General features: G+C 36.5%; 1 protein-coding gene across 5 annotated transcripts in view; it reads right to left on the bottom strand.

Moving 5' to 3' along the window:
* The window catches only part of Strn3 (striatin 3), a 75,627-nt gene that overhangs the window by 3,169 nt on the left and 47,049 nt on the right, over positions 1–25,409 (bottom strand). For 3 of the 5 annotated variants that reach the window (XM_021179720.3, XM_029484720.2, XM_085830351.1), the window contains 8 exons: positions 19,214–19,354; positions 15,200–15,333; positions 13,563–13,738; positions 13,360–13,407; positions 12,957–13,078; positions 10,965–11,132; positions 9,374–9,514; positions 7,418–7,525 (listed from right to left, as the gene is read on the bottom strand). In XM_021179720.3, coding sequence (XP_021035379.1) covers positions 7,418–7,525; positions 9,374–9,514; positions 10,965–11,132; positions 12,957–13,078; positions 13,360–13,407; positions 13,563–13,738; positions 15,200–15,333; positions 19,214–19,354 — 1,038 coding nt within the window. The remainder of the gene's footprint in view (positions 1–7,417; positions 7,526–9,373; positions 9,515–10,964; positions 11,133–12,956; positions 13,079–13,359; positions 13,408–13,562; positions 13,739–15,199; positions 15,334–19,213; positions 19,355–25,409) is intronic. The other 2 variants (XM_021179721.3, XM_021179722.3) reach the window with 1 other exon arrangement.

Below are 25,409 nucleotides of genomic sequence, written 5' to 3' on the forward strand. Positions count from 1 at the left end.
GACTTTTAATTGTAAAAAGACTTTGGATTTTAAAAGAGACGGATATTTTAAAGAGATTGAAATTTTAAGAATATGTAAAGACTGTGGGACTTTTAAAGTTATTTAGATCTTGGGGATGAATAAGAATGTAAAGGTTGAGGCTTACTAGTGATGTGTTTGTGTGTCAAGTTGACAAGGGGTCAATTGTACTGGCTATTTTTGTGTCAACTTGACACAGCTGGAGTTATCACAGAGAAAGGAGCTTCAGTTGAGGAAATGCCTCCATGAGATCCAACTGTAAGTAAGGCATTTCCTTAATTAGTGATCAAGGGGGAAAGGCCCCTTGTGGGTGGGACCATCCCTGGGCTGGTAGTCTTGGGTTCTATAAGAGAGTAGGCTGAGCAAGCCAGAGGAGGCAAGCCAGTAAAGAACATCCCTCCATGGCCTCTGCATCAGCTCCTGCTCCCTGACCTGTTTGAGTTCCAGTCCTGACTTCCTTTGGTGATGAACAGCAGCATGGAAGTGTAAGCTGAATAAACCCTTTCCTCCCCAACTTGCTTCTTGGTCATGATGTTTGTGCAGGAATAGAAACCCTGACTAAGACAGGCACAATCATATTTTGGTCTGTCCTGGGTTCCTTTCCTGGGTTGAATATTGTGTAGTGTTTTACTATAAAATCCACTACACAATAAAGATTCACTTATTTGTGTGTGTGTGTGTTTGCAAGTTTAAATTTAAGGAAATTATCAATAAGAAAAAAAACGGCAGACTGGGAAAAGATCTTCACTAACTTTACATCAGACAGAGGGATAATATCCAAACTATATAAAGGACTCATGAAGTTAGACTTTAACAAACCAAACAACCCAATTGAAAAATGGGGTACAGAGCTAAACAGAGAATTCCCAACAGAGGAATCTCCAATGGTTAAGAAGCACTTAAAAGGGAATACAGAGAAAACTGACCCTGAAATTCCATCTTACACCCATCAGAATGGCTAAGATCAAAAACTCAAGCGACAGAACATGCTGGAGAAGATGTGGAGCAAGGGGAACACTTCTCCATTGTTCGTGGGAGTACAAACTGATATAACCATTCTGTCAATCAATCTAGTGGTTTCTCAAAAAATTGTGGAAATAGTTCTACCTGGTTCTAATGATACCTAGTATCATTCCTGGGCACATACCCAAAAGATGAGCCACTATGTTCATAGCAACTTTGTTTGTAATACCCAGAAACTCAGGTTATTTCCAATGTCCCTCAACCAAAGAATCGATACAGATAATGTGGTTCATGTACACAATGTAAAATACTATTCAGTTATTAAAAACAAGGGCCAGGAGAATACAGGAAATATGCAGCTGATAGGGTGGGGGACATTTCTAGGACGTGCCAGAGACCTGGGGGGGAGGCTCACAGAAGTCATAGGGTTGGCCTTAGACTCCTACATTGGGGTTATGGCTACCTCCTATAAACAGGGAGGACTCCCAGTGGAGGGATAAGGACACCAACAGTCCAAAAAACTTTCAACCCAAAATTTGTCCTCTCTACTGTAGCTGCTCGGATTCTCATGTTATTTAGGTTCCCCCAAACCTGTTGGCAGTGTTCCATGTGTAAGAAAGATGGACTCTGACTCCAGTCGGTTCTGATTGGTAAATAAAGTTGCCAGAGGGCAATGACTGGGCACAGAGGCAGGACTTTAAGAATTCCTGGGCAAGGTTCCGAGGAGGAGGAAAGAGTTCTGCCATGCCTGGAGAAGTAAAACCAAGACGCTACTCCTGAGAGATGCAGGACAGAGAACATAGCCATCATGTAGGTGCTGGGGATGTAGCACATCTAGGTCTGGGGCAGCCAAGATGGAGGATTTAGTAATAACCTGGGAATATTGGGGGGTGGATTAGACATGTGGAGGTTAGGAAGTGGTCCAGCCATTGATCTGTTTAAGGCATATACAAATATAAAAGCTGTGTGAATGTGTCTTTCAATTGGGAACCCAGAACATGGGGGTGCAGGAGGGGGGCAGCGAGAAGCACTGTTTCCATTACAGGGATGGAACTGGACAGCGTTAATTGGATACAGCTACAGTCTACAAGAAATACAGGGACAGGGGATGGAGCAGAGACTGAGGGAATGGTCAACCAATAACTGGCCCATCTTGAGACCCATCCCATGGGGGCAGGCAGTAATCCCTGACAGACAGTATTAATGTATGCAGTAGTATGCTTGCTCCATCCAGCAGCTGACTAAAACAGACACCCACAGCCAAACATTGGATGGAGCTCAGGGACATTTATGGAAAAGCAAGGGGAAGGATTAAGGACCCAGAAGTGGACAAGAACAGCACAGGAAGTCCAACAGAACCAACTAACTTGAGCCCTTGGGAGCTCTCAGAGACTGAACCATCAACTAAAAGGCATCTGTATACATGGGCAGGACCTAGATCCCCTGCACAAATGTAACACATGTGCAGCTCGGTCTTCATGTGGTCCCCAACAACTAGAGTAGGGGCTGTCCCTAAAGTTGTTGCCTATTTGTGAAATCCATTCTCCTAACTGGGCTGCCTTGTATGGCCTTAGTGGAAGAGGGTACGCCTAGTCCAGCAGAGACTTGATGTACCAGGGTAGGTGGATACCCAAGGAGGGCCTCCACCCTCTCAGAGGAAAAGAGAAAGGGGAAAGGGATAGGGGGAGAGGGACAGCGATCAGTATTAATAAATAAATGGAAAAAGAGTAATCTTATGTTTATGTTTTGACTGCATATATGTATGTACTCCAAGTAGGTACCTGGTGTCTGCAAATGTCAGCAGAGGGAAGCCTGGGAACTAGTCTTACAGATGGTTGTGAGCTTCATGGGTTCTTTCCAAGAAGCTCAAGGACTCTTAACCTCTGTGGCAACTCACCAAGTTGAAATTTAAAACAGGCTGTGAGGGGGCTGGCGAGATGGCTCAGTTGTTAAGAGCGCCAACGGCTCTTCCAATTGTCCCGAGTTCAAATCCCAGCAACCACATGGTGGCTCACAACCATCCGTAACGAAATCTGATGCCCTCTTCTGGAGTGTCTGAAGACAGCTACAGTGTACTTACATATAATAAATAAAATAAATCTTTAAAAAAAAAAAAAAAAAAAAAACAGGCTGTGAATATAGTGGAGTATAAAGTCTTTGAGGGAAAGAGTATTCTGCACTGGCAACATATAATTTGAAGAAGAAAAAGCAACACCATAAATTGATTCATTCTGCGGTCATCAAGACCCAGAGAGGTGCTTGCCACCAAGCATAACAACGTGGGATTGAGTTCAGAAAGGAAAACCAACTCTTGCAAGTTGTCTTCTTGCCTTTAAACACATATCCTCACATACACAAATATATATTTTAAAAATTGGGCGGTGTATAACACTGCATGCCTTTAATCCCAGCACTTGGGAGGCAGAGGCAGATGGAACTCTGTGAGCTTGAGGCTAGCCTGGTTAGCAGAAAGACTTCCAGGACAGCCAAAGCTACACACAGAGAAACCCTGTCTTGGAAAAAAAAAAATAATTAAGTGAATGTTCTGTTATTCAGGTATCAGAAACTTCTAAAATTAATTTCTTAATTTTAGTGATAATGATATATAAACAGAAGTCAACAGAGGCATCTTGCTTTTTTCTCAAGTAGTAGCTGCTTAGTACTGCCGAAGTATGGTCAAACTTTTATAGTTTACGGGGCTGTTTTATGTATTTGTGTTCTAGTTTTGTATTCAGGTCAACAGTTGTGGCCTGAGGTTAAGGTTAAGGAGAGTCGACCTCTTTTATTTCCCAGTATAAAATATCACGCTGGACTAGCACTCTAGCAGATGATCACAACTTAAATTTATAAGATTTTCTGTATTTCATTAGAAATATATAATGAGGGCTGGCAAGATGGCTCAGCAGGTAAAAGCACTGACTGCTCTTCCAAAGGTCCTGAGTTCAAATCCCAGCAACAACATAGTGGCTCACAACCACCCAAAATGAGATCTGACGCCCATTTCTGGTGCATCTGAAGTCAGCTACAGTGTACTTATGTATAATAATAAATAAATCTTTGGGTTAGAGCAAACAGGGACTAAACGAGCAGAGTTGACTGGAGGGAGCAGGACCGACCAGAGCAAGCGGGGTTGATGGAGCGAGCAGAGGTCCTAAAATTGCAATTCCCAACAACCACATGAAGGCTCATACCCATCTGTACAGCTTCAGTATACTCACATACATAAAATAAATTTTAAAAAGTTATGCTTATAAAAAGGAATATATAATGAAATAACACCCATGCTGATTAAATGGAAATTGTTTTTTATAAAAAACAAGAGACCCACCTGCCTCTGCCTCTAGTGTGCTGGGATTAAAGGCATGCACCATCACTTAATAATTTTTAAGTATACAGTTTTACTTTGAGTCTTATACAATGTATTTCGCTTAATCAACTTCACTCCTCATTCCTTTCATCTCCACCCCCATTTTATGTCTTCTTCTCTATTTTTGAGATTATAAAATAATTACACTATTTCACCCTTCTCTATTCTCCCCCAAACCCTCTGTGGTGGTCTGAATGAGAACGGCCCCTACAATGTCATATATTTGAATGCTCGGTCATCAGGAATGGTACAACTTGAGAAGGATTAGGAGGTGTGGCCTTTGTTGGAGTCACTGGGGGTGGGCTTTGGAATTTCAAAAGCCCAAGCCAATCCTAGTCAGTCTCTCTTCCTTATTTTTTCTATTAATTAGTTTATGTATTCACTTTGTATCCTGATCATAGCCTCCTCACTTTCTCCTTTTCTTCCAGACCCACCATCAAGACTATGATAAAAATGGAGAAAGCCTCTAAAAATGCAAGCAAGCCACATTAAATGTTTTCTTTTATAAGAGTTGCTGTGGTGATGGTACCTCTTCACAACAATAGAACAGTGAATAAGATTCCTTCCCAAGTCACACCCTCCACCACTTTCTCTTTCAAATTCATGGCCTTTTTTGTATTAGCTTTTATGTGCACACAGTATACACATATACCTAAAGATAACTTGCTCAGTATGAATTATGTTACTTGTATGTTTGTTCTCAGGGTTGACCATTTGTTCCCTGGGGAACACTTTCTTCTACTTTGAAAATTTCCTAGTCCTACGGCTGTGTGGGGTTGAGGCTCTGTGGTCATTCCCCCACTGTGGCCTAGCTATTGTCATTGTTCTTGCTCAGCTTATGTTAGGTAGTCATGTTGGTGAGACTTTATGGGTATATCTTCTGATACTACTAGTCTCACAGCAGACTCCCTGCCCTGTCCATCTTCTGCAATGATCTGTAATCCTTAGGTTTGTAAAAATAAAATGTGTAGTCCATGCTGGCCTCAAATTTGAACCGGTAATCCTGCCTCTAACTCTTCAGCATGACCTACTTTTTTGAGCTACTCCAACAGGCTGCTCTTTTAAAAAATTATTTTTATGACTTCAAGTGTTTTGCCTGCAAATATGAAAGTGCTCTACATGTGTGCATGCAAAAAGTGCTGGATCCTGTGGAACTGGAGTTATAAAGACTACTATGTAAGCGCTGGGAACTAAACCCGGGGTCCTCTTCAGAGCAGTACATCCTGTCAAGCACTGAGCCATCTATCTCTTCAGCCCAAGAAAGCAAGCAGCAGCAGCATCTACCAAGTCCAATTTGCGCTGCTTATATCTTCACAGGTGTATGGTCAGCCACACCCATAAAGAAAATAGACTCTCTTTCTTCCAGAAGTTATCAATTGTCAATAGTTCCCCAGTTAGGAGTGATAGCTCTTGAGCCCCTCTGCCCTTTCCTGTACATACCCTGGAATGAGTTGACCTTGTGTAGATGACCACACCTGCTGATAACATAGCACATCTATCAGTTTTTTAATATTTATATGAGCACAAACAAAGAAGCCAAAGCAAGAATGTCGCATATCTTCTTATGCATCACTCTCTTTATTTACTGCCTTGACAGTGAGCCATACACTTACCCTTTGGGCTAAGTTGGCTAATCAAGCTCTCAGAATCTGTTTGTCTCTGTCCACCAGTACCAGGATTACAGGTACATGTAGTCATGCTAAGTTTTTTATATGGATGCTAGAAATTTGAACTCAGATCCTCAAGATTGCAGAGTAAAAGCTATTACACACAGAGCCATCTCCCCGCAGACTACTGCCCAATATCTTAATTTAATTAAGTCTTTTCTATATTATGTACAGTCACTTGAGACTGTGATTAATCCACCAGACAGACTATGAATAGAGGGATACAATGCTGGATCAAGTGAGATGTTGGTCCTCTAATGGTGATCATAACATTTCAGACCTCTTCCGGTAACAATGATCCCATTTTCACTAATACATACTTGCAGTTTCTCTCATTTAACCAACTTTTTTTATGGTTCCATTCTTTTAGTAACACCCTCTTCCATTAAGATGAACAGATTCCTACTAAAATGTAGTTCAGTAGTTCAGCACATTGACTATAATGTGCTAAGCACTGGGTTCATTTTCCAGCATCTGCCCCCTCCCCAACAAAATAAAAGTTGACAAAAGATAGTATCTTATGTAACATTTCACATGGTAACAGGAAAAGCAGTCCTTAAAAATAAATACACTGGACCAGTGCAATGGTTCAGCAGGTAAGGCATTTGATACACAAGCCTGATGGCCTGAATTTGATGCATACATCCTATATAAATGAAGGCCAGAACACAAAGTCCTTCTATGACTTCCAGATTGACACCCATGCTTCCAATTACATAAATCATACACACAATAAATTTTTAGAAGTTAAAAACTGAAACACCAATGCACATGAAACAGAAGTTAAAAACTGTGTATACATCTATGATTCAACTATAAGCTATTCAACAAACATACCTACTACACCAGAATTTGATCCACTCAGAAAGTTTTTAAGAACATACTTAAAATGCCAGTAAGTGATATATTTCTGGTGTATTAAAACATAATATGAAAAGTATTCAAATGAAAGAATGTATATCCAATGAAAATGGTGTTAGTTAGGCAAAGAATTACATATAGTCAAAAATGAAACTTGGGACATTTAAGAGTGCTATACTGGGAACGCCAGGGCCAAAAGGTGGGAATGGGTGGGTAGGGGAGTGGGCGGGAGCGTATGGGGGACTTTTTGGGATTGCATTGGAAATGTAATTGAGGAAAATACGTAATAAAAAAAATATTAAAAAAAAAGAGTGCTATATTAAGTAAAGTAAACTGAGTTCCATGGGCTTAGCGGAGGAATGCAGACCTGGGGTGGGTGGGTAATTAAGGAATGCAGACCTGGGGTGGTTGGGTAATTAAAACACTTCAGGAATCCCTAGCACCTCAGGAAACGTTTAACCTGATTATTTTATAAACCAAAAGACAACTTGCTTTATATAAAAGAATGGTACTTTCAATAATCTCAAATCAACAGTCTTACCCGTTTTATTGTCAAAAAACTTGATGTGTCTGTCTTCATGAGCAGTTATTGTAACAGGAAGTGTAGGGTGACTTACTACTCTGTTAATGTGATTACTAGATTGTAAACCTGAAAAATAAAGGAACACAGTAGTTTAAAATACAAACTAGCCGGGTTAAAGCTATATTAATAACAGCTTAGTAGTCTGGCCTATGTTAGGACCTGGGCTGGATCTTTAGCACAAAACTGATCTACAATTCAAACCTTCAAGCACAAAGTGGGTAACAGTTCTTTACTCTTATTCACTCTGAATCCCTGGTCAGAATCCTCAGATATTAAATTTAAGAACCCACTTATCTTATTCAGACCTGGAGGAGGAGGACAGGGCTGAAAGGACACCAGGAAGGACAGTCACCATAACTTGGGAGTTTATAATTGTAGTGCTTGGTAGGATAAGGCAAGAATGAGTTCAAGGACAAAACAACCCTTTCGCCTCAAATATAACCTGAGATCTGGCCAGAGAAACATGCAAACATTTCACATCACTATGAAACAATCCATATTTTAAAAAGCAGTAAACTTAACCCAGTGAACTGGTGGTATAATCTCAAAAGAAAAATATTTCAAGTACCATAAAATGCAGTGACTATGAGCACATGTCCACAGGGAATATAAGCTAGGTACAGACTACAGTTGAGCTGCTGGAGGTGGCAACTGACAGCTGTGTGAGACTCACAGGATGTATCAAATGAGAATGACAAGATGAGGATTCTGTGAGAACCAAGATAAATCTGAGTTTGAACCACAAGTCTTTTACATTAACAACAACAACAAAAACATGTTTCCTAAGTCTGTTTTTTTAAAAAAAAAAAGACCAAACAGTGAACACTCCTGAAGTCAGAAAGACCAGAAGGGTGAGGCTGATAGGTTAGCAACGAGAATGTTGCCACTCCTATTAACACCAACCAGTTTTTTAGGGAAGTGGATGAACTCAGGCCTGAGTTACAAAGTGAGCCAGATGGGCTTACATTGTTTTGCCGACCTGAGAAAGCAACAAAGCTATCAGAACCATGTCAGAGACTAAGGAGCCAACCTGAATAATAAGCTCCCACTGGCTAAACTGGTATCATCTAAACAGTGTACTGAAGGGAACACCTTCAATGAACTGAAAAACAAATACATTTTTATATAAAATTAAAAATATTTTGAGAACTGACAAAAGAAAATTTCTGGGTATTTTAGTTAAACAGGGAAGGAACAAGAAAAGCCAATTTTCCACAGTTAATGAAAAGACAGATAAATTACAAAAAGATAAACAACAGATTGTGTGTGTGTGTGTGTGGTATGTGTGAGGTAAGAGGAGCCCTATAAAATACCACCATAGGAACGCAATCAGCAAAATCTCCAATGGGAAACTTGATAAACTCCCAAAGCTCTTCAACTTAAAAGGCAACTCGTAGGTAAGCAGACTTATACTTAACCAAATCTCCAGACTTCTATGGATTCTTTAAAGAAGCTATAATAGACATCTTGTGCAACATTTGGAATACTCTTTGTAGATAACTTCTGAAAATAGGTAATGACTCTATCAGGTTCCTAGCATTTTTTTTTCTTCTTGGAAACAGGGTTTCTCTATATAGGCCTGGCTGTCCTAGAACTCAATAGATAGATATATCTGGTTGACCTCAAACTCACAAAGACCTGCCACCCAAGTGATGGGACTAAGGTATGTGCCACTATGCTTGGCTCACATATATTTCCAGATCAAAATATTTCCTTTGCTTTCATTTTCAAGTTACATTTTTGTTTCTATATACCTACTCTTTGAGGAAACAGTACAAATGATGTACAATGAGTATAACAAATTGTTTTCTAACCTCAATTCATAGTCAACATGAAAATTAGCTAAAATACCAATCTCTTTCATGTAATAATAATCTTGTAAAAGAAATTTCAAAGAAATTCAAAAAAACTTACCAGAATCTACCTGTGAGGAAAGCATCACTAATGACTGTGATGTTTCTAAATCATAAATTACCGCACTACCAGTGTTGAAAGACGTAACCATATGGGCTGGATCACAGCCTATAAAATCAACTGATGTAGGTATTCCATGTTCTGTAAGGGGCCCAAAATAGATTCAGATATATTTACCGGTGTACATAAATTTTCATTCTCTCTCCCTGCCTCTCTCTCTCTTTCTCTCTCTCTCTCTCTCTCACTCACTCACTCTAATAATAATAATGAAAAAGAAAGCAATGTGTTAGGGTAGGATGGTAAGAAACCCGTCTCAGCTACATAAAAAAGTATGGAGTAATATGTATTCTGTGATGCATTTTCTTTTAAGGTAAAGAAAAGAAATTAGTTCATTTCTTAATGAAAACCAACCAACAAAAAACAAAACAAACAGACAAACAAAAATGCCCCCAAAACTTCTCACCTCCTAACCTGGCATTCCCCTATATCATTCTCTGGGGAAGACTCTTGTCATATATGTAAGCCTTACCAAGAAGTTAATACAAGTCTACACGTCAAATTCTGGGTCTATAAACATGAAGCCTGAGACTGGGCATGGTAGTAGATGACTTTAACTAGGGAGGCAGTCTCAGTGAGTTTCTGTACAACCCAATCTATAAAGTTCTAGGTCAGACAGGCCACACAGTAAGACACAGTTAGGCAGGCAGGCAGGCAGGCAGGCATGCATATTGGGGATTTTAAAGCAGGTATATTTGAGAGTATGAGCCCATCAGTTCTTAAGAGTAGCTGACCCTGTAAGTAGTATCATTTGTCTACCTTAGTGTTTGATGCAAATATGTTTACATTAAAAATAGAACATGGGCTGGTGAGATGGCTCAGTGGGTAAGAGCACCCGACTGCTCTTCCGAAGGTCCAGAGTTCAAATCCCAGCAACCACATGGTGGCTCACAACCATCCACAACGAGATCTGGCGCCCTCTTCTGGAGTGTCTGAAGACAGCTACAGTGTACTTATATATAATAAAAAAAAAAAAAAAAAAAATAGAACATATTCCTGAAAATGCCAAGAAACACACTGTACACATCTGCAAGGCACTTCCAGTAAAACAGGATTAAGTAAAAAGATCATGGTGAGTTTTATAAAATTCTTTAAATATTTCTCTTTGAATTAATAAAGAAATAATTACTTTGTCCTCTTCATTTTCCAGTTTTTAAAAGAAATCTTGGAGCAGCAAGATGGCTCAACAGGTACAGGAGGCCCTTTAAATCAAGCCTGACGATCTGAGTTCCACCCCTATGATCCACATCGTATGTACCCACACATATTTTTAAAATACATATAAATTATATATATTAACTAGAGGCTCTTTGAGCATAGCAGTTAAGACTGCTTGCTTGCTACTTAGACTTTGTTCCTAGCACTTGTCAGGTAGCTCACAACTGCCTGTCTGTAACTCTAGCTACAGGGGATCCTACAGTTCTGTCTAGACTCTCTGGGCACCTGCAATCATGTGACATACACAAGAAACATAAGTGACAAATCTAAACAAAAACAAAACACACTGCTCCCCATAAAGGCAAATTTGGCTTACCCTTGTCTCCGTTGTAAGTGCAAACACATGGCAATTTTTCTTGTGGATTCCATAACCTAATAGTGCCATCTGCTGAACAAGAGAGTAATTGATTTTTTATGCCACTATAGGCAAGACCCCAGACTGCATCTGTATGAGCAACTAAAGTGCCAGCTAGAACGTTTGACTCTGTGAAGAAACAAATAAAACATTAATTGGAAGAAGTCTGACAAATAATATATAACTTAACATATAATTAAATATAAAAATACACATAAAGTCAGGCATAGTAGCATGACTTTTATCCTAGCACCTGGAAAGCAGATCTCTGTGTTGTATATGCCAGCCTGGTCTACATAAAGAGCCCAAGGCCAACCAGGGCTAGATAGTAAGACTCTGTCTCAAAACAAAAAGCAAAACAAAATATAAAAACCCCAAGAAGACAAACCAAAGCACAGGTAGTGAATATTTCTAAGTATGGAATTATGAATGATATCATTTATTCCAACAATATTATTGCATTTTCACAATTTCTATAAATTGTGTGTAAAATAAATCAGACATATGGATATACTTTTTATTTAGTTAATTTATTTACTGACTTATTTATTTATTTTGGTTTTTAAAACACGGTTTCTCTGTGAAGTACTGGCTATCCTGGAACTTACTCTGTAGACCAGACTGTCCTTGAACTAGAGATCTGACTGCCTCTGCCTCCTGAGTGTTAGGATTAAAGGTGCCCCAGCATGTCTAGCAACTTTCAGGATCCTTTATTATTACCTGCTAGTCACACTCCTTCCAACCATTCTTTACTTTTCTAAAGTCCTAGGTGACCACAAATCCAGTGGATTAGTGCAAATATGCCTACTTCTTACCGGCTCTACCGTTATTATTTAATCTTGGTGATGTCACCTCTCATTTCCTGGGTAACTCCTATTTTATTCCTGTCACTGCAGCTGCTATTAATCCCTTTCGGCCTCTGTGGGCCTAGAACTTTTTATAACTTGACTCCTTTACCCTTTTGCTTATAGCTTGAAAAATCAGTATTAAATACAGACCATTCCTGAGTTCTCATGTAAAAAAGGTCGTAAGTGATTATTCTTGTAGAGAGTATTATACTTTAATATTACTTAGCAAAAAAAGAAAGAAGAATTAAGCATAACTCCTCCCTTAAGACCTCGCTTATTTCAAATTCATCTAACTTCTTTGAACAAAGTCTTCACTATTACTCCTTACATTATGTCAATGTGAGCACATGTTAACCAATCAATGAGAACTCATAAATTTTTATTGCTATTTTAAAAATCATGAACAATGTCAACATAGTGTAGTTGAACATGTAGTTTTTTTAAAGTTTTAATCAAGAACAAGTATCTCAAAGTGCCATTTATAAAAGTCAACATCTTGTTTTGCTTTTCATTTTGAAATTAAAGAAATTTTTTGCCCTCCGTGAAGTAATGAATTAACCCCACCCCCGTTATCCCTACTGTTTCTGTTGTCTTTTATTTAATATCTAAGTATTAATCATATCGTCTCTTGAGTTTAAAAATGGTTTACTTCACCGGACAGTGGTGGTGCATGCCTTTAAACCCAGCACTTGGAAGGCAGAGGCAGGCAGATTTCTGAGTTCAAGACCAGCCTGGTCTACAAAGTGAATTCCAGGACTGCAGAGCTATACAGATACAGAGCTATACAGAGAAACTCTGTCTTGAAAAAAAAAAAAAACAAAAACAAAAAACAAAACAAAACAGGTTTACTTCAATTAATTTTCCTCTCTTTTTTAAGTGAGGTTAACATTTAAGAAATATGTTTTAGACAAAAGACAAAGTACCAATTCATGCACTAAAATACTCCTAGCATGACTTTTCTCTTTTAAATAATGAAACTTTCTAGCAAGTAGAAGAACTAGATGAACAAATGAATATATGCTTGGGCAACTTTGTAATAACATTCGAACTAGAGAATTTTGTCAGTTCTGTTAACTAGAAAGACCCATTGTGCCCATTTACTTACCGTATGTATCATAGGGATCCACATTAGGACTAGGCATAGTCCACCACTGAATGGTTGCATCAATGCCACCACTAAAACACTGTTCTCCATTAGAACTAATAGCTAATGACAGGACAGGGCCACTATTATAGAAAAAGAGGATAATTAGTTATAAATTCTAGAAGAAACTCAAAGACCCCCTCCCCTTCAATCCATTCACTAATGTAGTATCTAAAAGCAATTTTAGGTAAAAATGTACAACTGAAAAGTACTATTAGATTACACTCAAATATAATTAATCAAATGAGGCATTATTCAACTAATGTATCTTCTCTAACATCAAATGTTAAGAAAATTAGGTTTGAAGACTGCTAACTATAAACAACAACTGTTGCTCAGTAAATACTAATTCAAGTAAACTTACATGTGGGCCCTAAATGTGTAGATAGGTTCTACATCTAAAGAGGCACTCCTAAAAGAGAGAAAAGGGATGGGGAGAAAAGAACATATTAAATCACCATAAATCACTAGTTGCTATTACAGATGTACTAAAGATAAAAGATAGTAAAAAAGAGTGTTCATATGAACAAAACTAGAAGAAAAAAAAGTTAGTATGAAAATACTTGCTTTTTGGCAGGAACTGTCTTTTGCAGGTTCCAAAGTTTCAGGGTGTGGTCCTCAGAGGCAGTAACAAGCACAGGCTCTACAGGATGAAAAGCTAATGCTCTCACTCCATCAAAATGACTACGTAGTGTGTATTTGGGGTTCCAAGTCTTTCGAAAGGCATCTTTATTGGCAGGCAACTAAAACGAAAAATTGTACTATTTACAGGTAAAAGTAATAAGCTCAAAGGCATGTGGACTTTTTCTGTTTTCTTTTTGGTGTGTTTAAAAACACATATTTAGAACTGTTTCACTAAAATATCCAGGGGCTTTTAAATGTACCTTAAAAACTTCAGAGCAAGTCTATTTCTTTATGTAAGAACTCAGAAAAGTAATTTTGTTAGACTTCCAAATACCTAGATCAACTGAAAAGTTCCTTAATGTTTTCTTCTAATTATTAAGCTAAATCCAAAGCTCCTATCAAATGTTACGTGAGAACAGAAAATTGCCACTGCCATAATAATTTACATGAAAGCAAAATAGGAATATAAAAATTACCAAATACTCAAGGGTACAGTAAACACAATAGTTTCCATTTATGAAATTGGCCAGCACGTAAAAAATTTCAAGGCAGAAAGTTAAGGGACTTTTGAAACAATAAACTAAAAATAAAAACCCTTTAAGAGTATTTTCTTTAAAAAAAAAATTATTTTCCTACTTTTTTTTTGCTTGTTTGTTTCCTTCTAAGATGGAGTCTTCTGTCACCCATGCTAGCCTTGAACTCACTGTGTAGTTATCCTGAACTTACAGTCTTCCTGATTCTGTCTCCCAAAGCTAGGGTGCTAGGCACTGGCTACTCTGCCCAGGGATTTGGGCGTGCTAGGTGAGCACGATCCGAATTCTTGTATTAATAAAGGTTACTACTCTTTTCCTTCAGTTCTACTTCAGAAAAGATAAGCCGTAAAACCAGTTCTAAAGCAGGTAAAAGGTTACTACAATGTAGCTGAAAATATCCTCTAAAAATAAAGCCCACCAAGGTATGAATCTTTAAAAAAGCATCCTAATTTAGGCATAAAATTTTTTAAATGTTTAAAAAACAAATTTGCTGAAAAACTAAAGTGAATGTAAAAAAAATGTAAACAAATATTGTTAGCTTTCAATCGAGTGTTTATGCTTAGAAAACATTTAATCAACACTAGTCTACTATTAATCCAGTTCTTCCCATCTCCTCTTTCTAGCCCTCATCTCAAGTTAAACATCCAGGAAATGATAAAATCTAACTTTGTGGTGACAGACAAGATAAAAAGCTCAAAACCAAAAACATGGCTTGTAAGACTTATCCCGATAACAAAACCCTGATTTCTACAGCCATTATTGTGTTAATACCAAAATATGGCTTCAACTGAGTTAATAAGAGTTAACGACTCAAGATATATTTTGTCAACCAATATTTTGAAGTAATAACTTCTACCTAATCCACCAAAATTCCTAAGATTTAAACATCACAAAAAAATTACAGCAAATCATGTTATTGCAAATCAACACATCGACACACTTATCTTTCCCATGCACCTTGACATTAATTCTCTTTTACAAATGATTCCAAAGAATAAGGAGCCTTCTATTAAATCATTAAAATATTAAAAATAAAACTGCACTTACATCATAACTATAGTCTGCATCATTTGTTACCGTCAAGTCTGCAAGGTCTCCAAGGCCCAGTACACTTAACAAAACATCATCAGAACCCATAATAAATGACTTGCCTCCTCCAGATGGAAACGTTATTGGTTCAGCTATAAAGAACAAAACCGCTTCTTAAATGCTGAAAAATCATACAGTACAATACAATATTGTGGGGAATTTAAGCACGAAACAGTTACAAAATTCAGTAATATTATGAATTCTACCTCCCACTTCCACATACAAAAAGCCCTATTACTGGGTAGAAATAAATAAATGTATTCAAACTACAATGTGCTAGTTATTGTCCACAAATTGATTATAAACTGTATATATTATCCTAGAGTGGAGGCTGAACACAAAAATGTTGTCTATTTAGATTCCTTACAACTTCGGTAAACTGTAACTGGACAGTTTTGATTAAATAATCAGATTTCAGCCACTTTGGAGGAACAAATGTCTACCAACCTTATGGTATATTTTTTAAGTCAATAAATGACTGCTAAGTCCTTTTAGTTTCTGAGGAAGTGAAAGAACATTCAGGTCTGACAGTTTCCAGGCAATGACACACCACCTGTCAGTGCCAGCTACAGTCTAGGAAACGATGACTACTACTAAGAGTCCTAAAGGGAACACCTTCCAACTTTAAAACTTTCACTATGGCTTCATTTTAACGCCCTCTTTTATTTATTATGATGATGCTAATGTAAAAAACAACTACTTCACATTGAGTATAAAACTTTTAAGTTTTGGGTCAGAATGAAAGGAAAACGTCACTTCACTTAGCCACCTCGTCTCTGTCTTGTGCATGATTACACTTTCTATATTGATACCTCAGTCTGAATTCAACCGCCATCACTGGAATAACTCACTAACAAGATAGTTGAAAGTGTAAGCAACAATTCTCAACATAATTTTAAGTCTGTGCATTGGAAATACAAACATTAAATGCCAAGAAAGAAAATTACACAAGTCAACCTAAGTATTTAAAATTCATGAACTTTAAAAAATATTATTCAAAAACTCACGCTAGTGAATTATGAAAAATTCCTACAAAATGGCATCTATTTAATAACTATAGGAAGCAGGTATAATGAAATATACTAATACTAATTTACTAATACTGAAAATAATTCATTCAACTCATATATACTATTATCAAAGTAAATTTGTTAATTTAGGGTTTTTAAAATTTTATTTGATAGTTTCCAGACTCAAGTGGTCCCTTAAATGAAGGTATAATTCAGCAACTAATCTAATTTGAAAAGACTTCATAAAATATATATAATGTGTAAGATGGTAAGTATCTCACACATTAAACCATTATGAGAGTTACTGTTACTGTTCAGCTATCATTCAATGGTTATACTTGAATATGAATAATACATAGTACTGATCTCTATCAATATTAGTACATAGTTACTGATAATGCAAGAAGCAGCTAAGAACTGTAAGATCAATAGTTTAAGAATCACATTACAGTAACCAAATTTTACTTTTTACGTTTTACCAGTACAAAAAAATTACTTAAGTTCATAATTTGTTTCTAAGATAATTTAAGACAAAATGCTACAATTCCTTTCACTAACAACTATACAAATATTACCACAAACTTAAAAGTGCAATAAATAAAAAAAACTTCACCATCACAAATTAACTCAATTCTTTATAAATTCTTTTTGTGTGATTATTTCTGATCACCCACTGACCAGCTTCCGGAACAAGAAGAGAAGTGGCTCAACAACTTCATCTGGGTTATGTTGTTAAAGTCCTCATTTTTAAGTTATAATTTCTGCTTTCCCTATCACCCATCATTGCAGCATGCAGTAATCACAGTAAATTCTTATTTTTTTGCTCTAATATCTCTGCTTAAAGAATTAATGTCTACTTTACAAATCATTTTAAGTTCATATATAATTACCTAGAGTAGTACATAGCATAAAATATAATGAACAAATCAAAATAAAATTATTAAATGAACATTTTATTGTATTTATTTATTTTAGACAGAGTGGTTCTATACAGTCCTGGTCATTCCAGAGCTTGCTATGTCCTGGAGCAGGACAGTCTCAAATTCATAAGAGATCCTTCTGCCTCTGCCTCCTAAGCGCTGGGACCAAAGGCGTAAGTTTTTTATTTTAATGACAGAAATTTTTATTAAGCAGAATTGTCTTTCATGAGAATCCTAGGGGCTATGAAATAGAATCTTTCAAAAAGGTCCTTTTAAAGAGTCCTCTAATTAGTTCTCCTTCTGATAGATGGCGTGACCAAGGAAACCTGTAGCTCATATCCTCCTTTTTCTTTCAGTGACATGTGTGTGTGTGTGTGTGTGTGTGTGTGTGTGTGAGAGAGAGAGAGAGAGAGAGAGAGAGAGAGTGTTAGATATTGTTAGACAAGCACTCTGCCACTGAGATACATCCCCAGTCCCTTTCCTCCAATTTTATTAGACCTAAAGAACATGCAGACCAATGACTGATCCCAGTTTTGCCAGTGACAATACAGAATATAATTTGGTCTTTAGTAACAATAGTTTAAAATGTTGTAATATTAGACAACAGGTATTTGTTCTTTACGAACTGAAATGGTTTTTTTCCCCCAAAAGCACCAAATTTTTTGTCGACAAAGTCACTAAAATAGACTATAAGAGTCACTCTTTAAAACTGTAGTGAAGGTCAATCAGCCCATTTACCCTACCACTATGACAGAGATTAGTAACTTTCTTCTAAAAGAACACACTCACACACTTGACAAACACACAGAGAGCTCTACAATGGCTTTATAAGAGGAAGCCTACTGGCTTTTCCCCTTAGCTGGTTCTAAACATTAAAAAGCTGGTTCTAAACATTAAAAAGGGTTTGTATCATTAATCTGACTTTTCCTTAAGCTGCAAAATATGTGGCCTAAAATATAAGAAAAAGTTTAGTAAAACACATTACACATTACTCAGAAAAAGAAAATCCCAAATCAAAACAATAAAAATAGTAGAGCTAGTATCTATATTTTAGAAAACAGTAAAAGAACATAGCTCAGTGGAAAGTAGAAGGAAAAAAATCCAGGTTATTTTAATTTCCATTCTTTAGTACTAGTTTTCTTACATGATTTTAAAATTTTTTCCTTAAAATTCTGTAAATTAAAGAAAAAAAGGTAAGAAGTCATAAATGAGGAAAAATGGAAAATTGTTAAACTTCACTATAAGAAAATTATGTCCAGAAAAAATTAGAACAAAATGTATATAAAAATCTCAGAGTGAACAAATCCCCTTGCAAGCATAAATAAAAATAAACCTACATAAAATTACTAATGTGTTATCATACATGCATATATAAAGTAATTTGAATTAAATTGAGATTATTTAGAAATACATCTTCATCTAGAATTATACATTAGTCAAGTATACCCATGTATCTTTAGGTAAAATCAGCTTCAAAAAATGCTTAAGTAGTATTTTCACTTCGTATGTACTTGTGGCTTAGGTAGATTTTAGGAAACTCTCACTAGGTCCTGCATACCTGCTGCACAGTAGAAAAGTGATGCTCCTTATCCTCCCATGATTAACCACTACACTGACTTTAATGTGTAAGATCCACATCACACTTCCTCGCACTTCTGTTACGTGGTAGTTACTAACAGCTGCTACATTTGAACCACACTACAAAGAAATGGTTTTCTCCCCAACTGTATTTTTAATGTCTATTTATTAAATTGTTCTTTTCTTAATACTAGATTGTAAGGTAAAGTTAAGATTTAAGGAAGGTACTCTGAACTGATCTATGATGGAAACAACTATATCTAAAATGAAAATAAAAACAAAGGGAAAAACTAGAAGACACATTTCATCCCTGAGCAACTGCACCCCGAGCTCGCCCGACACCTCTAAAGATCATGCAGTGTGACCTTCAGCATTGTATACAACAGCATGTATTCAATACGAAGAGGTGGTTTGGAGTTAAGGAACTCAGCAATACAGACAAACAGGAGAGCTAAATGCTGTACCTTCCTCTGCTCTTGCACCTTCATGATCAGCCATTCTAGTAGAGGCTGACCTAGACTGATTAATGATTCCTGAAGGGATGTGGGGCAGCTCATCGTCTCCCAGATCAGTTATCATGTCGCAGAGGTTTGTCCTGTTGACCCCTGTAAATTAACGTCAGCAGTAGAGGTTCATTTAATAGCTACCGCCTGACTTGCTGGCAGCCTTACTAAAGCAATTTACTGACAAAACAGGCTTTTAAGAAGGCCAAGTTATTAAATATCGACTTATACACAACTTTCCAAAATACACTGAAAACATTTAAATATGTTGTATAGTTACTATTCTGTGGCCCTTTGTGGATAGATCAGTGAATAAATAACACTGTATTTGAAACATACAGAGGGGGGAGAGAAAAAAGAAAAACTCGTATTACTCAACTTGGATTCTGTAAGTTCAGCCACAGAAAATGCTATTAAATCAATTTTAAAAGTTAGTATTTAAAGCTGATGTTTACTAGTCCATAAAACAAAACATGGGCCTTTCAACTTAAATTATTGTTTTAAAAGTCAAAGAAACACATACAAAATGACTTTTATGAGGGTGCAACAAACAATTAACTTTCCCTGCTGTTTTCATGGATATTTCCCCACCATATTAGTACAAATATGTCATTCACAATTTAATCCAATTTGTTAAAAGTTGTTTCTTAGAATTGTTTACCTCAAATTTTCAGTTTTCCAAATTTCAAAACAGATTATCCTTGAGTTCTTTGAAATTCTTGTAATGATAGAAAAAGTCAGCACTGTCATAGGCCATAAATTTAAAGAATAATTTCACCTAATGTCTAGATAATTTAGATAGAAACCACAAAAGTCAAAAGCTTCAGCAGTTATGGTGTACTCCTTAACTATGAATTACATAGTATACTTTTAAACTATGAGTTACTATGAGTTTTAAACTATGAGTTAGGATGAAACTTAGTTTTAACAATGTCAAAAATTTAGAAAAAAAAAAAACATTTAAAATCGGCATAAGATAAAAGGAATTAAAATAGATCCAAGTCAGGTTCTCATATTCATTAGCATGAACACTAAATTAGGCTGCTTGTGATTAAAATCACTGGCAGGTATTTGTGTATCTACAGTCTACAGGGAATGTCCTTTATCTATGTATCCCAAATAGAATGAGAGGCAAATGGAGGTCAGGATATAATGGATATAAATGAAATTTTGTACATTATTTTATAGTAGTTCCTAACTAAATTAATATAAAATTCAATTTTTGAATGTGTGATATATGATATCCAAAAGAATTATAGTGGAGAAACTGTGCCCTGAGCATTTTTTCCTTGCCAGTGAAGCAATCATACATTCTCTAAATAAATGGGGGAAAAATAAAAATAAAAAAAACAAATCAAAACCATGCTGACTGGATATCCAACAACCAGGTAAATCCAATGGGAAAGAAAAGAAACATAATCTTTCTCACACAAAAGTCGTTGTAACTTTCTGACTTGTCATTACTGCCACTATTGATTTCGTTTCTGCAGTTAAAACCCTGAATCAAATATTATTAATTCTACAACTTATATAAAGAGGAAAAAAGTTATTTTTACAAAGAATATGCATTCTGCTTTATTTGACTGAATCTGCCCTCTCCAACTCACTCACACACTCTCTCACTTCCTCCCTCCCTCTTGCTTGCTCACACGCAGGCACACATGCAAACACACACACACACACACACACACACACACACACACACACACGCACGCACACACACACACACTCTTGGCCTATACAAATCCTATATATTTCTCTAAGCAAATCTATTTCCTCAGAAAATACTTTATTGATTTTTTTTCCTGCTATAAGAATTTATTATATGTCTGTGTGCCTTAGTAAATACTTATGTGTGGTTTAAGCAAATACTATAAATAATTTTGTTATGATAGCTTATAACAAACATCATAAAAATTCTAAAGCTTTATTTTGTTTTAGAAAATATGTAAAAATAAATTCCTAAGTAAGCAGACTTGGAAATACACAAGGGAGCAGAGATGAATATTAAAGCTATTGCTTAACTTTAGGATGCAGAATTACATAATGTTATCTTTGCATACTTACAGTAAAACATTAGTCTCTAAGTAGCACAATGCCAAGTCTAGGAGAAGATGAAACCTCTCTGCTCTAATACTAGTTTCTCAAAAGCTGTCAAACGATGAAAGCAGATTTCATAACCAGAGATCATAGTCTCTGCTCTGCAAAATAAGAGCATCTTTCAACAGCAAATTAATCAGTATATTTACTTAGGTACTGAGGACTGATCATAAGGGCTTGCACATGCTGGGCCACTGCTCTGCCACTGGCTCTATGCCCACCTTTTCAACTGAAAGATTACTGCGTCTTCACCTTCATCCTAAACCCAAAGAGTCTAAATCACTTAACAGTTTTAAATGCTGACCAGTAATGAGAAAACTGGAGTATTATTAGTATGAGATTATTGTGCCTAATGTTAATACAAATATTCAAAGGCATAGAGGCTCAGTAACTTCCTATAAAAACATTAGCTGAGTTAGGTTTAGGACACACACTTTTAATTCTGGCACTCAAGAGGCTGAGGCAAAGGCATTGGGAGTTTGAGATAAGCCTGGACTATCCAGCTGGTTCCAGATCAGCCTGGACTGTATAGTGAGGTTCTATTTAAAAACAGGTAACACAAATACAATAAAAATATTCCTTCAGTTCTTAAGTATTGCAGGAATTTAAAAGAAATATTTTTCTGTACGTGTGGTGGCTTACACTTGTAGTCCCAGCACTCTGGAGATAGAAATAGGAAGAACGAAGAGTTTCAACCCAGCCTAAGCTATAAAACAAAACAAAACAAAACAAAACAAAAAAAAACAAAACAAAACAAAACAAAACAAAAAAAACAACCTCTGCTTTATAAGAGGGGAGTAGAGGGGGTAGATTTTTAACTTTTAAGAGACAAACACTACTATGAACACAATACTTCTATCTCTTAACTGTGACTTTCAGATTTTACATAAATGTACATTCCTCTAAACAGACTGTAGCACGATGGAAAACATGGATAAACTGACTACTGTTATCTACATCCATTTACACACTCAGACTTTATCTTCCTTTACAAAGCACTTACAGTACTTTCTCCAAATCTAAAACTAACATTTTTCATTTCTTAAATGTGGTCTTTGCTAACTGATATTTTCTTTAGCAAAAGTAATGACTAGGAGGCAGTTTTATCTTCTGACTACCACTATAATTAAAATAAACTTTTCACATTGTTAGAAATAATCTATGTCTTGAAATCATACACACACAAATGCATACAAAAAAAGCAAGAGAAAAAAATGAAATTAATGAAGTATGCAGAACCTAAACTGCCAACATTTTGAACTTGGATTTTATCCCTGATATAAGTAGTGACTGTGTCTCAAGCTATCGTTGGGAGTCAATTTCATAACCTGATCTCAAAGTTCAGGAAATGAGTCCTTGCAGGCTAGCTTAAAAAAGAAAAAAAGAGCAAAAGCAAGTTTCTTACAACATGGTAACTGTTGTCTTAAATAAATGTGACACTACAATATTGAAGAAAAATAAGCAGAACTACAAAGTGAGTCTATGGCTTTAAAAAGTGCACTGTACTCTTGAGAGTATCTTTCTGACCTGAGATGAAAATAATTAAAAGGATAGGGAGGGAGAGAGTAACCCAGCACAGGATTAGCTGGTCCATTTGAAAACTGTGACATTAAATGGGAAATAGAAGGAGCGGAAGTAAAGCTAGTGAGACAGAGGAGAAGATGAAAAGAAGGGACGAGTACTAACCTAAGAGTCAAACAAACAAACAAACAAACAAACAAACAAATCAAGAGTGCAAATGTAAGTACAGTCTCAAAATGTGAATCCGTGAAATCCAGAAAGGCAGTACATCTTTTGAAGAAAGAAAACAAATTTGAGGCAGGATCTTTTAAGTGGGCCTGAAACTTCCTATACAGCTTAAGATGCTGCTGAACGTCTCACATCTTGCCTCTCCTTGAAATTACAAACATGTAAAACCACACTGCATCTATGTGGTACTATGGGCAGAATTCAAGACTGCATGGACGCTAGGGCAAGGCATTCTACTATTTGTGCTACATTCCCAGCCCAGTATTATGCTCTCAAGTCAACACAATTTTATGTGGCACAAAAGTAACAATCTACTAAGAGTAAAAGCAGTAATACAGTTTCGTCCTTTTCATGTTCAAAAACAAATAAAAACAAAAAATGTTTAAAAGACTTTTAATTCCTCTTATATTCTAAACAAAAGGTTGCCAGTTTTTCTTGTGAAACAATCAAGTGTATAATGCTCCCAATGCTATGAACCATGTGCTATTTATAAGCATCATTAGTTTATATAGCTTTACTGAGTTAATACATGAAGGAAAAAATGGAGAATATCAAAAACTAGAAAATTCTATGAAACTGATATTTTGTTGTTTTGTTTCAAGACAACCTCCTGTATAGCCCAGGCTGGCATTGAACTTGCTAGGGCTATACATATAAACCCTGTCTCAAAACAAACAAACGAAGAAAGCAACAAAACAAAACAAAAAACCTTGAGATGCTAGATATATTTCTACTAACTCTCAAAAAGATCTAGATCTATTCATAGTGTATGTAGAAGCAACATTAAAATGTTTAGCAGATTAGGTCAGTACACAGCATATAAAATATAACCTGAAGTTATTTTAAAATAAGTTATTTTCCTTCACTCAATTTGGGGGAAGGGTGGCTTACTGTTGTTTGAAACAGGGTTTCTTTGTACAGCTCTGGCTGGCTGTTAGCTCTGTAGACCAGGCTGGCCTTGAACTCAGAAATCCATCAGTCTTTGCCTCCCCTGAGATTAAAGGCATAAGCCACCACTGCCCAGCTATTTTATTTCTAAAAAAGAATAAAATTTAAATCCTAAAATTCAAATGTGATTTTTATCTAAACTGAAGTCACCCATGCAGTAGTACTTTCATACTCAACATGCATACATTATGGGTAAATGGTGTTAAAACTAACAGAATTCCAGCCTAGTACATAATGTTTTAAAAATAAGGAGTTCACAACAGTCTGGAACTTCTTTTTATTCCCATGCAACAACACCACTAGTACAAAGTTATAAACTGTCAGAAGGTGGGGATTTAGCTCAGGGACTTGCCTAGCAAGCATAAAGCTCTAGGTTCAGTCCCCAACACCAGTGAAGAGAGGGAAGTGAGGAAATGGAAGGAAAGGAAGGAGGGGAAGGAGAGGAATCTCATCAGTGAGATTCTCAAAACTCCAGTTAACTCCACAATAAATTAAATGATTCAAAAATGGCATTATTGAAGAAAACACTATTCCTGATATTCCTGCCATTTTATAAGCTAATGTATCTATCTGTCACTAGAAACAGGAACAGGAAAGAATTTCTCTGTCTCAGTCTTTGTTTTGCACTATTGTCCTTGACACACTTGTTACTTTACTCTTTAGATTTTGTTTGTTTGTTTGTTTGTTTGTTTGTTTTGAGATAGGGTCTCATAGCAACCATGGCTAGCCTGGAGATCCTCAGAGAAGGTTGGCCTTCAACTCAGGACCTAACTGCCTCTGCTTTGCCTTGTGAGTGCCAGAATTAAAGATATGTGTCTCTCTGCTTGGGAAGATTTATTTTTGTGTGTATGGATGTTTTGCCTGTGTGCATTTGTGCAACATGAGAATGCAGTACCCACTGAGCAATAAGGGGCACCAGATCCTCTGGGATTGGAACTATGTAGCTGGTTGCTAGCAACCATGTACATGTGGGAATTCAAGCCAGGTCCTCTTCAAGAGGTTTAAGTACTTTTAACTTGACACACTTAAAACAACAATAACAAAAAAGTTGGCCTACAAGTCAACAGCCAATAAAAATTTTTCAAACAAAATTTCAAGTCTCTCCATTAGTATCGCAAGAATGAGAATTTTCCTTGGGTGCTCTCAAGTATAACTCACAAAATAGACGGTTACCTGTCGGAGAGGTTCTACAGTCATACTTTTACAGATAGGAACAAGCATGCAGGCACCCAAAAAGAACCAATTATGGACTAAATAACCCTTATGATCACCACCACTTGCAGCACCATCACTATAGTGGTGTAGTTAAGTAAATATCACCCAGAAAAAAAAAAAATGTGGTTGCTAATTGTCCTTGGAT

This window comes from Mus caroli, unplaced genomic scaffold, assembly GCF_978045245.1.
Source record: "Mus caroli unplaced genomic scaffold, Mus_caroli_1 scaffold_14, whole genome shotgun sequence".
NCBI lineage: Eukaryota > Metazoa > Chordata > Mammalia > Rodentia > Muridae > Mus > Mus caroli.